The sequence below is a fragment of the Papaver somniferum genome, chromosome 8, assembly GCF_003573695.1.
Source record: "Papaver somniferum cultivar HN1 chromosome 8, ASM357369v1, whole genome shotgun sequence".
Taxonomy (NCBI): domain Eukaryota; kingdom Viridiplantae; phylum Streptophyta; class Magnoliopsida; order Ranunculales; family Papaveraceae; genus Papaver; species Papaver somniferum.
Genome location: NC_039365.1, coordinates 10,162,378 through 10,174,341, shown reverse-complemented (window position 1 = coordinate 10,174,341; position 11,964 = coordinate 10,162,378). Strand labels below are relative to the sequence as shown.

At 34.4% G+C, this 11,964-nt stretch overlaps 2 protein-coding genes across 2 annotated transcripts; one reads left to right on the top strand and one right to left on the bottom strand.

The window, feature by feature from the left end:
- Window positions 1-5,491: 5,491 nt before the first annotated feature.
- On the top strand, window positions 5,492-6,817 carry LOC113305054 (putative F-box protein At1g71320). The gene has a single exon (XM_026554165.1). It carries the CDS (start codon window positions 5,492-5,494, stop codon window positions 6,815-6,817), a length of 1,326 nt encoding a protein of 441 aa, XP_026409950.1.
- Window positions 6,818-6,831: 14 nt separating this feature from the next.
- Window positions 6,832-10,762, bottom strand: LOC113306929 (subtilisin-like protease SBT4.14). Its single transcript, XM_026555843.1, has 11 exons — window positions 10,518-10,762; window positions 10,329-10,420; window positions 10,137-10,234; window positions 9,898-10,041; window positions 9,717-9,819; window positions 8,669-9,182; window positions 8,472-8,572; window positions 8,162-8,386; window positions 7,959-8,067; window positions 7,611-7,824; window positions 6,832-7,504 (listed from the first exon to the last, which is right to left on the bottom strand). Exons 1-11 carry the CDS (start codon window positions 10,638-10,640, stop codon window positions 6,960-6,962), a joined length of 2,268 nt encoding a protein of 755 aa, XP_026411628.1. The 5' UTR covers window positions 10,641-10,762; the 3' UTR covers window positions 6,832-6,959.
- Between the last annotated feature and the right edge of the window lie 1,202 nt (window positions 10,763-11,964).

Genomic DNA, 11,964 nt, shown 5'->3' with positions numbered 1-11,964 from the left:
TTTCTTCGCATTCACAAGATATTCGAGTATTATTTAGTTACACGAAATTGGGTGAGGTTCTAACAAATAATACCTCACACTATCTATCCAAAAAAACATGAGCATATCACACTCTCGTTTAAACTTGGAATGACTATTAGTTTGTTACTCGTTGAGTGGAACTCTTACCAAATGAGTTGACTTAAACCACTGTTCCCAAACAATTTTTTAGGTCAAACCTTCAAAATAAAATAAAAAAAAAACAATGTGTTAATGACAACGTTATAGCTTAGGGACGCTGTCATGTTTGTCCTGCAGAACCAAGTACCAGATTAACCTTCTTCTGCTAATTTAGGCAAGTTATAAATAAGAACAAAGTTTACATATTGGAATAAATAATATTTTTGTTAGGTCCTATCTTAATCATCTTACCTTTTCATAAGAATAATTTGATATTATACAAAATATATAGTTAACTTGTCAATAAATGATTAAACATAATTTTTACACACATGACAAAACAAGTAGAAATCATAAAGATACTTTGAATGTTCCAAGATAAAAATAACCATTTATCTTTCCAAGTAAATCTATACAAAATTAATCTTTATACAAGAATACTTTTTTATAGACTCAATGATATTCTCATTCATAGGTTATTGTATATATGCACACTACAAGGGCCTCTCATAGACTTTTACATATATTTATGAAGCACCGACATGTGCATTCTCAACTTATTAGTATTGGTTTGGTATTTTTCAATTTCTCGGTTATGAAAATGTTTTAGTCAGATGGATCGCGCCTAAAACATCACAATAAAAACAAATCAGTAGTGAAACGGAGACCAGATATATCTTATTTATACATCGGAACCAAAAGTAATAAAAAATTCTTAGTGAAGCGAACTAGAAACTAGCTAGAGAACTGCATTACATGAATTGGGAAAGGATAGTCGTCAGTTGATCACGTTGTGGCAACAACCATTCTACAGTTACAAGTCAATATACCAACTACTCTCTCAACATTTTCGGTGACGTCCATCCATAAGCTAGTTTAAAACCGCAAAACTTGCAAAAAAAAATTATATTAGGTTTTCGACCGTTTCCAAGATTTTAAAACCTCAATTATAGTTTAGATTGACATTTGAAAATTAATCAAAGAATAAAGTAGATGGCGAAGTATATTATTATAATTTGTGAAAAACTGTTTGAAATTTGATATGAATGATTTTGCAAAAGTTTAAATATGAAAGAGCTAAGTGGTAGTGATGACTATGGGATATGATCAAAAGTTTAAATTATTATTATTATTTGGGGATGTGATCGTCAAGTTTTCGAAGAGACTAGCAAAGATAGTTGTGTTTATTTTTTTTATTCAATTCATTTAAATAAAAATCTATCCAGTTACATAAGATTAGTCTTGATTTATCCAGTGAAGTATATCTGGTGGAAAATCATTGTTTTTTTTTAATATTCGAAGTGAGCTTCCTCCTCCCTCGCCTTTTTAGCTTAGGAGTACGATACACTATTACTTATTCTATTAGTAGACTTACAGAACAATAAGTTTTTACTACCTATTTTATTTTTGACATCCATACTTATACTCTGGTTTAGCCAGTGAACAATATGATCTTTTTTATTTATTTAATTACATTCTTGCAGTCTGACTCCAGATTAACCTTGTGATAACCCAACTATTTTTCCCACTACACAACTTCATTCATAGTTATCCATTCCATCTTTTCGGCTACCTCCTCTTCATCCACTAACATCTCATAGTATCTCCTTTTCATTCCAGGGCATGTACTTGGAGAATTTCTTATTGTTAGTACAGTAGCACCTTCACCAGTAGAATTGATAAAAGAGCCATCCATATAGATTTTAATATACTCCCTGTCTGGTGGTCTTCAATCTTGAACCTGCAAACTTAAAAGATTATCAATTGTATAATATTACCAAAAATACGTTGAGAGGTTATTAATTAATTCTATCAATGGGTAAATATGTATATTTTTTTTGAAAGATCTTGGAACATCTATCTTTGTGAATCATCCAAGTAAAGATGATACATTTATAAAGATACTCTTCCATGTCCAGGAGGAAATAAAAAAGTTAGTTGTAATGGAATCAAACCAACCAATCATCCATGTAATAAAACCGGTATTATTAACTATAAACCTACATAACATTCACGTTTACACCAAGCTAGGCAGACCTAGCATAAGGACATTTAAGAAATAAATGATCAAAAAATTCATAGTTATAATTATAAAAACTACAATGGAGGTCAATGTCCTGTTTATATCTAGCTATCTTATCTCACTTGGGATAATATTCTTAAGGTATTTCCAACCAAAAATTTGAATCCTATGAGGTAACCTAGTTTTCTAGATGTTCGTCGGAACATTCCGAGTATAGGCACTTTAACACATAAGTCATCATGATTATTGCAAATCTTCCAAGCAAGCTACTAAGCAATATAATATTAAAAACCTATAAGTTCCTAAAAGAAAATCCCCTAGAGCTTTAGGTTTACAATAATGCATCCAAGCAATAAATTTAATACCCTTGTGTTCAGAATGACCCCACCAGAAGGATCTTCATGAAGAATCCATTTTATTAATCAGATTCTTAGGCATGATAAAGCTTCTCATTTGATGAGTCGATAAAGCATTTAAAACAGTTTAATCATAGCATACCTGCCAGCTTGATTAAGAGTTATCCCTTTCCAATTTTTTAGTCCAGGAACAAAAGATTGAAGAATAGGTTCAAAAGATTTTGTTTTATTTCTACCTCAAAGCAAAAGACAACCTAAGTACTTTTCAGAAATCTTTGGTGAAGGACATTCGTACGGCTTTAACAAGATCAATATGACGAGTGTGTAAACACATCATTTTTACATCTTAATTTACACTTATTTAGTTCTTTATTTTGTACATATTTAATGGTTTTTGTTTAGTTTTGCAGTTTTTAGAGAATAAAGCTCGATGGACAAAAATGCAGAATTATGGTCGTAAAATGGAGGAAATGAACCAATTAATGCTTTAATGGCTAAGCCCTACAAAACACTATGGACATTTATCTTATTTGACCAATTATTTGGTATGAGAGTGTGGTAAGCATGCCATGGTGTGTGTAGGTGGAGCCCGTTTGCAAGACATTAATTATGATAAAGGATAATTGAAGATATTTTGTTTAATGAAGAAAATAAACAAAAAAAAATGAGATAAAGGATAATATATTTTCCAAATAAAGAAAATGGTGACTTCATGATGAGATATTATTTGACGCGTATCACATTCTCATTGAAAGATTTTCTGTTTTCATGACACGTGGCGCATTCTCATAGGGGCAGTGATATGGTAGTGGAAATGAAAAAGGAAAGTGGTTTCTTTAGAAAACTATATAAATAGTGGTGGAAGCAGATGAAAAAGGAGAGTTCAATTTGGAGAGTTAGTCCTAGAAATAGTTTTAGTTCAATAAAGCTTCCCCAGTGACAGGGTGGGAGAATGAAGTCATTCTGCTACATGGCATTGATAGATTGAAAACCATCCCAAGATAGGAGTGTCATTTTGTTCCTAGAACTTGTAAAAAAGATGCTTATAAACTAGACAAATTCAGTAGTAAATATGGAGTTATTAGGATTTTGCTAGATATATAGTCCTCTATTATTATTGAGAGTCAATTATTGTCAGACAATTTAAGTGTTTCCATTTAACAAAGATTATCATCTTTGGCATAAAAAAGAAGAAAAAAAGCTTCAGATGATTTAACTCGGTGTTATAATCTTAAACTTTATCATGAAACAAAGGAATTATGTAGGATACACACAAAAAACGGTTCAAATGAGCATCATCCGATAAAGAGAATATTTATTTTGATACACAAAAAGCGATTCAAATAGCATTTACTTTGATATGTGTAGTGTCACCTTACAGAGGTTAGAGGGCAGACAATGTTGATATTAAATCTGGGCCTTAACTGGGCTTAGATCTTCGGTAAATCCTCACAAATCTGAGACAATCTCAGCGTCCTAGATTAGGAACGATTTTTTGGGGACCATGGTTGTTTGGGGGGCCATGGTTTGATTTTGGGTAAATACATTATAAGTAAATCTAAGTCACCCCTTATCTAAATATTTATATTAATATCTAAATTACCCTCCTGATTAATTTTGGGTAATGATTAGTTAGTGTACTGATTAGTGAGATGATTAAGTTAAAGATTATTAGTGAGATTAAAAAATCAGATGAGTTTTTTTTAAAAGAAGTAGAATTATTGAGAGAGTAAAGTTAGAGAAGATGAAGAAGGAAAACATGAAAAACGATGGATTTTACCAACCACAACCGGAGGAAGGGTATTTGGGTACCCGAGTATGCTTCAAACTTAGATAATGTTGGTTGAATTGCTCCAAATTTTCAAAAAACTGTAAATTTTTAGAGTAGATTTGGACTTGTTCGGTTACCTTATGTGAAGAACAGGTTACCGAACTCATCTGAAAGTGTAGTTCAGTTACTTCTTCCAAACACGCAGGTTACCGAACTCGCTCTTTAATGGAGGTTTTAGTCGTTCGGTAAACATACATGTTACCGAACTTTTTTTATAGGATTTACAGAGTAATGTTCGGTTACTAACTAGTTTTAGAATTTTTTGCGAACAAACCGAACACAATATATTGGTTTTAAATGAGGAGTTCGGTTAAAACTATTTTTTGCGAACCAACCGAACACAATATATTGGTTTTCAATGAGGAGTTCGATTAAAACTATTTTTTGCGAACCAACCAAACTCGGAGTTCGGTTACGAAAAAATATATTCGTGATAATCGAAGTGTTCTTCGTGTTCTTGGTTTCAGAATGTTCGGTTACAAAACTAGTTTGAACATGCCACTTTAACTTCCATTTAAACCATATTTTAATGATTTCTACTCAATTTACCCAATCATTTGATGATTTCTACTGAATTTACCTTATCAAAAAACGATTGATGGGTTTTTCAATCGAACGAGGAACGTCAAGGAAAGAGAGAAGAAGAAGATAATATTTTTTTTTTCAAAGCTAAAAAATTTCGATTGCCCTCCTATTTTTGATTTTGATTTTGATTTTGGTTAATAGATTCATTTAGATTATATTATATGATTAGATTTATATAGTTATTAGGTTAGTTTTAATTTAAATTAAAGTAAAGGATAAATGTGTATTTACCTAACTTTAGGACAACCCTTATAAATATAGGGAGGTTGGCCTAATAAGACCACGGTCTCTCCAAAAATACCATGGTCCCTAAAAAATCGTTCTAGATTAGATAGAGCTATGTAAAGGCAAGAAGGGGTATCTTCCCCCACCTGGCAATGCTTATTTATAGTATCTTCAGCAATAATGATAAGGTTGGTATATAGAAACTAGTGTAGTCTTTAGTCTAAGTTATTTTAGGAATTGATTAGATGTCTATAAATAACTGCAGTGCGACAATTGAAGGGGAATATCTCCCTGGTTAACAACCACAGCAACATGGAAAAGCTGCACACAGATATCTTAGAAAATATACTTTGGCGATTACTTATTGAGCCAGCTTTACATGCCAAACGTGTATGCACAACTTGGAGAGCAATCCTCCGAAGTAAAACTGAAAAGTCAGGTTTCCTTTTCTCTCATGGTGTTGTCGACCAGGCTACCAACAATAATTATAGAGAACAACTTTTCTATGAAGATGAGTATGATCATTCAAAGATGAATGTGAACAACTACTACTCTGACAGCAACTGTATTACCCAGACAGAACACGGCAGATTGATTACGGAAGCCGCTCCAAAAAATGTTATGGTTGGGTCTTGCAATGGTTTGGTTTTTTTTGGAAAATATAATTTACATGCTCTAGATCCTTTTCTAATCTGTAACCCGTTCACCGGAGAATCTGTCTTTCTTCCGGAATTCAATTACTCTGAAGTCCCCGGGGATAATAAACCAAGCTTACCTAGGTTCGGTTATGGTCGTTTAGAAACTGAGTTTGGTTATTGCCCATCAACTAATCATTACAAGGTTATCACAATATATTATCTTCAGGAGGAACATAAGGGACACGCTCAAGTATATACTGTTGGTGGTGAGTGGAGATACATTGGATTTATAGACCGTGACAAACGTTGCACGTTCAGTTTTTCATCAGGTATCTACGCAAATGGAGAAATTTACTGGTTGCAGCGAAGTGGTCGTAAGGTACAAGAAGGAGAGATTGTGGCCTTCGATTTGGAGCATGAGGAATTCCATTACATCCCATTGCCATGTTCTGAAAATTTACAATACACTTGTCCCATTTCTCCACTAAAGTTGCTTGGAGGGAATAATAATTTGTATTTGGTTCATACAAGCCATACAACTCCTCGCGCTGACATATGGGGATACAAGAGAAGTTCGTCGTGCTGGATTAAGGAGTTTAGCATGCTTCTAGAGAAGCCATATTTTTCTAAGCCACTAGCAATTACAAGGAGCAAGGAATTTTCAATGTGGGATAAACATTCTGGCCACGGACTCTATTGCTATGACCCTAAAACTTCTACCTTAAACAAGCTTTGGGATGATAAGGCTATGCGAATGAGATCTATGTACATTGATGCGATTCCTCACATACGGAGTACTGTTTCTTTGAAAGTTTTGGGAGAAACTAATGTTACTTCTTTGAAAGATTTACGAAAACTCCGAGAAACTAATCTTAGTTTGAAAAAAGCAACAAAGCCTAAAAGTGGAGGAGCCAAAAAAATTCTTGGAAAATTCTATCTGTTCAAATGGTGTTCAAGATTAAAACTTTTATCTGGTTCCAGATTGAACCAAATTAGCTAGGGTGACTGATAAATACTGTACAAATGAACATGGTGTTCTTTTGGATTAGCTTCATAAAAATGTGTACAAATTTTTTCTTATTTGAATAACTAATTCAAATTTCTGCGAACTAATTAATTATTTTGATCATAAAAACATCAGACTAAAAGTAATCTGAAGTAAAAAGAAGAATAGGACTTCTAACACTATGGATATTACTCTTCCATGTCAATGAACCAGATAAAAGTTCTTGGTCTGGAGAGACTCTTTTACCCTTCACCGTAACGGTAAAACTTATTTTCTGGAACCTTTTTGTGAATACCAGACTCATGGGTTTCACTGTAATATCTACTTCTTTAGGTGAAACAATGGTGGCATTGTAAATCGATTTTGCAGGACCGACATTCGTGACAGTTCTTTTGAAAACCGCAGCGACAGGCTTCTTATCGGTTGTTTTCATAGTTACTTGCATTGTTGGATAATTTAGAGCATCATGACCACTTGGAGGAGGTAATTCTGAACAGTTCACTGATTTTGAACCAACAATGATTCTGATACCGTCATCTTTATAACCTTCTTGACATAAGAATTGGATGTACGGTAATTGATTCATGTCGTAGATTAATCCTGGATGCACTGCTTGCTTCGGGTTTACTTGACCAGCTCCGTATGCAAGTTCGGCATTTACATCCGGTCTCATGTGCGTTGCTGTTAATCAAATTCGCAAATTGTGAATGTCAAACAATAACTAGGATTATTTTTGAGTATGGACTTGGATATCTACGACTTTGAGTGATTTTTGAGTTTGTCTTACCGGTGGTGAGTATGGCAGATTTAATGGCAGAAGGAGACCAAGCTGGATGGAATGACTTGACGTAAGCAGCAACACCAGCGACGTGAGGGCATGACATGGATGTACCTGACATGATGTTGAACTTGGAATGCTTGGTGTCACCTTCTATACCACTTATTGACCGAAGAGGAGTAAATGCTGCCAATATGTCAATGCCTGGTGCAGTGATATCGGGCTGTTTAACAACACAAAGCAATCAGTTATGACAGAATGTAACTTTTAGCCACCAGTATACTCTAAACTGCTGTTAAAATTTTCATAAAAGCGATTTGCACTTTTATACGTGTTTTAGTGATACAACATTCTTACTTTGAGTAGACGACGTGAACCAGAGTTAGGCCCCCGTGATGAAAAGGATGCCACAAATGGAGCTTTAACCTTCATTTCTTGGGTCTTGTATATTACAGCCGATGGTGATCTGCATTTATTAACATTTCAGCAAGGTAAGAATTCAATTTTAAGTTATAAAACCCAAAGCCTATACGAGGTCATTTTATTTTCATTGTTTTTACCTGGTCGATTTTATGTAATTTTTAACCATTTTGGTGAGAGTCTCGTTGATCACAGTTCCAGAAGCCATGAAAATTTGAGCAGTATCAGGATTCTGTGAACTATCTAAGAGTGTTCCCGTTCCGCCTGCTTTAGCTACAACAGAATCAACACCCCATGACTGTAATTCACATAACACAACTTTTCCTTTTACCTTCTTTGGGTCCAAAGAATCATCCGAGCAATAACTGTAGTCATAAAAAAGAAAAAAAAAATATTTAGTCTTAGATTCACATTTGTATCAATGGAGGGTATTTATTATCAGTCTGTTACCTTGATTCCGATGGATCGTCGGACTTATTGAAACCAGCATCGGCTCCACTAATTAAAGGATTCATTTTTCGCTTTGGACTAACGGCATTAATTCCGATTCCCTGCAGTTCCACACAATGGCAAAGCCAAAAATTAACAAAAGAAGGCATGCACAAGAATGAAATGAGAAACAATGACCACAAGAGCGCAGTATTTACGTAAAAAGATTTTCCATTTCCCAGCGTAACTTTACTTCTGTATTCTCTATCAATGCCGCTAGCAGCAACCGTCAAAATCCAAGGGGCGTGGTTGACTACCGAAGCCAAGTCAGGTCCCTCATTGCCAGCTGAAGCAACTGTTATGATTCCTTTTTTCATAGCGTGAAACGCTCCGATGGCTATCGGATCTTTAAAGTAATTTTCAGATTGACCACCAATTGATATCGAGATTACATCAACACCATCTTCAATGGCTGCATCAAAAGCAGCTAATAAATCCATGTCTTGACAACCAGAACTTGCCCAACATACTTTGTACATTGCTACTCTTGCTGCTGGTACTGCTCCTCTCGCCGCACCCTTTCCTAGTCCTAATAGGTTTGCACCGTTTACTACATTTCCTAATACTGTTGATGATGTGTGCGTCCCGTGGCCTTGTACATCAAGTGGTGATAAATCATCTAATTCATCATGTTCTTTATCTAATTTGAAGTACCTTCCTCCTACTATTTTACTTCAAAAGAAAACACACAGAAGAAGAACAAAAGTTTAGAATGTGTCATGATAAGAGATTTGCCTCAATCATATGTACAAACAAACAAAAATTCTCATTTTCTTCCTTAATTTCGTTTTTGTTAGCAAGTTGTAACAGAAAGAAGCTATAGTGATCTAAAAGCAGTAGAATGACAGCCACACTTCATGACCATAATTGTTTGACGTATAAACCACCTTATCCCAATTTTTTCCATTTTATCACTATATACTTTAAATTGTTGGGGTTCATGCAACAATTTGTTACCGGGTGTTCGACAAAGACAATTAAATCAGAGCACTATATTTTCTTTTAATTAGCCAAAGTTCTACAAGAAAAATTTGAGTAAAACCACCACTTCTACTTAGGAATTTGATTAGAGTAACAAATTTCTAAAAAAATGCAGAACTCTTCATTTTGGACCACTTTTTAGGTTAGCATGGCGAAATTACATGCTCCAAATTCCATGCAAAAGCTGTGCAGACATGGCTTGACTGAAAGACTAAAAATACTTACTTGTTGCAAGAAAAATTGGCATAAGGGCCACAAGATCCCTTCCATTTAGCAGGTGGAGGACCAAACCCTTTGTCATTAAAGCTCTCAGATCCCGGCGTAATCCCTTTAAATTCAACTTCACTTGATTAGCAAACAATAAGTGATATCAAACTTATGGTTACTATAAGTGATGTATATGTACCTGTATCTATTAAACCCACAACTAGATTGCTCTCTAGTTTCACCTTTCTCTTAACATTGTGAGGAAATCCCAAGAAATCCCATGTTTTGGTTGTATGAAGTTTTCTTTGTTGATTGGGAAACACCGAAACCACACCCCTCGAACCTACACGATAGAAAATCGATCAACATTAGGATTCAAAATACAACTGTACTTAATCATGGGTTCTTAATCCATGTATATATATACACTGCGCATACTTTCAAGTCGCTTAGCTTCCTCAGGTGATAACTTTGCGGCAAATGCATTAAAGTTGTTGACGTAACTGTGTACGATCGAATCCTTTGCAGCAAGTTCACTGTTTTATGTTCATCATCAATATAACGTTAGGATCCAAATTAAACTGCATGAGGTAATAATAAGTCTAGGGTTATGAAAAAAAATGCATGCACCTTCCGACAACATCTGAGAGAATATTGATATGTGAATCAACAATGGAATCCTTAAGAACAGGTGAATCACCCAAATATACAATATAGAATTTCTGCAAATTATAAAAACATCATCATCAGATTCATAATCTTAAACGACTACTAATCACTAAAAGATCTGCAAATTAACAATAAGACATGCAGAAATACCTTCTCTTGATCATTATCTCCATTGACAGTACAGATCATCTGAAGTAGAAGTAAAACACAAACAAGACGACCACGAAAACATCGTATACGCCGATCATCTTCATCTCTAGATGCTAACAACATCTTTACAGCAATCAAATCAAACTAAACCAAGATACTTTGAGTTTATATCTCTCTGATCAACAAATGGATAAAGTTGTAAACTAGTAATGGAGTTTAGTGTTCTTTAATTCTTCTCACTTAGCTGTATATATATATAGTTTTTGTTTGCAAGTAAAGTGATCTATATTTGTTGAATGGCGACTGTAGAATGGTGTAACTTTAAGATTTTCTCATAAAAACTCATTATAACAAATAAAACCTAATTTTGCCAATTCTAGGTTAGGGGTTGCTGTAATATCTGGTTATTGTTGGTGTAAAATCGTATAAGAAACCTCATACTTCGGATCCAAGAGACCTTATAAACTCATTCCTTTTCATTCGAATCTTCCAACTTACTAGAGTTCCATCTCTTATCCAGTATTATTCTGACATGTCATCTGAAAAATGAGATATACGTGAATATATACCCTTTGCCTTATCATTATTGTTTCCTTTAATTGATGATGATCCAATTTCTAAAGACCTTATTTTGCGCAGTTTGATCATTTTTTATTTTATTTTCAGCAATTAGATATTTGGGTTACTAAACTTTACCCCATTGCTTGAATTTCACTCATGGGAAATGCTTAAATATTCAGTGGTTGTGATTGAAAGTCAAGGAATTACAAAATCTTCTCCTCTCATCTCGTTTTTACCTTTCATTTGACGAAAACTATCCTCTACAGTTCATATTTCACTCTCTCGTTTATATGTTTTATGAGGGCGTATTAGTCATTGTAATGCATTTGTTTTACTATTGCGCAGTATTGAACGACCGAATCTGTGCTTTAAATAGTCAAATTTTCTCAACGTATGAACGGAATTTCTATCGTGTATGAATGGAGCCTTCAATCTTTTTGATGTACTACCTCTTTACGTTTTTAGTTTTCTTCCTCGAAGCACGTATTCTATAATTGGACGGTTAAGTGATGGAGCCATTTTGTTTGGGACAGGTTTGCTTCCAGACCTAATTTATGTGTCCAAAATTTTCATTCCAGTTTGGAGGTATGCCCGGTTACAACCATCAACAACCTAAAAAATCAATACTATCCCTCACTCCAGAATAAAAATAGTACTTGTGGAGCTTATCCTCTCTCCTATTGGTTGGTGAGCGTAACCTCGCGCTCTCATTGATTAATTGAGAAAGCATTTGTATTCGTCGGATGAAATTTCGTTAGACATGGTGCGTTGATCTGACAATGTGCGGTGTAGATTGGGTGGATTGTTGGGACACACGCGACGGACGACCCTCATTATTTAAAAAAATTGCTATATTAATTTCGTGCATTTATTTTGAAAATCCAGA

What these genes read in the sequence shown, in the direction of transcription:
- LOC113305054 (XM_026554165.1), top strand. Translation starts at nt 5,492, where the DNA reads ATGGAAAAGCTGCACACAGATATCTTAGAAAATATACTTTGGCGATTA.
- LOC113306929 (XM_026555843.1), bottom strand. Translation starts at nt 10,640, where the DNA reads ATGTTGTTAGCATCTAGAGATGAAGATGATCGGCGTATACGATGTTTT. An exon ending in GGAAGCTAAGCGACTTGAAA is followed by an intron (nt 10,042 to 10,136) that starts GTATGCGCAGTG and finishes TCTATCGTGTAG; the next exon opens with GTTCGAGGGGTGTGGTTTCG. An exon ending in ATCTGCCATACTCACCACCG is followed by an intron (nt 7,505 to 7,610) that starts GTAAGACAAACT and finishes TTTGATTAACAG; the next exon opens with CAACGCACATGAGACCGGAT.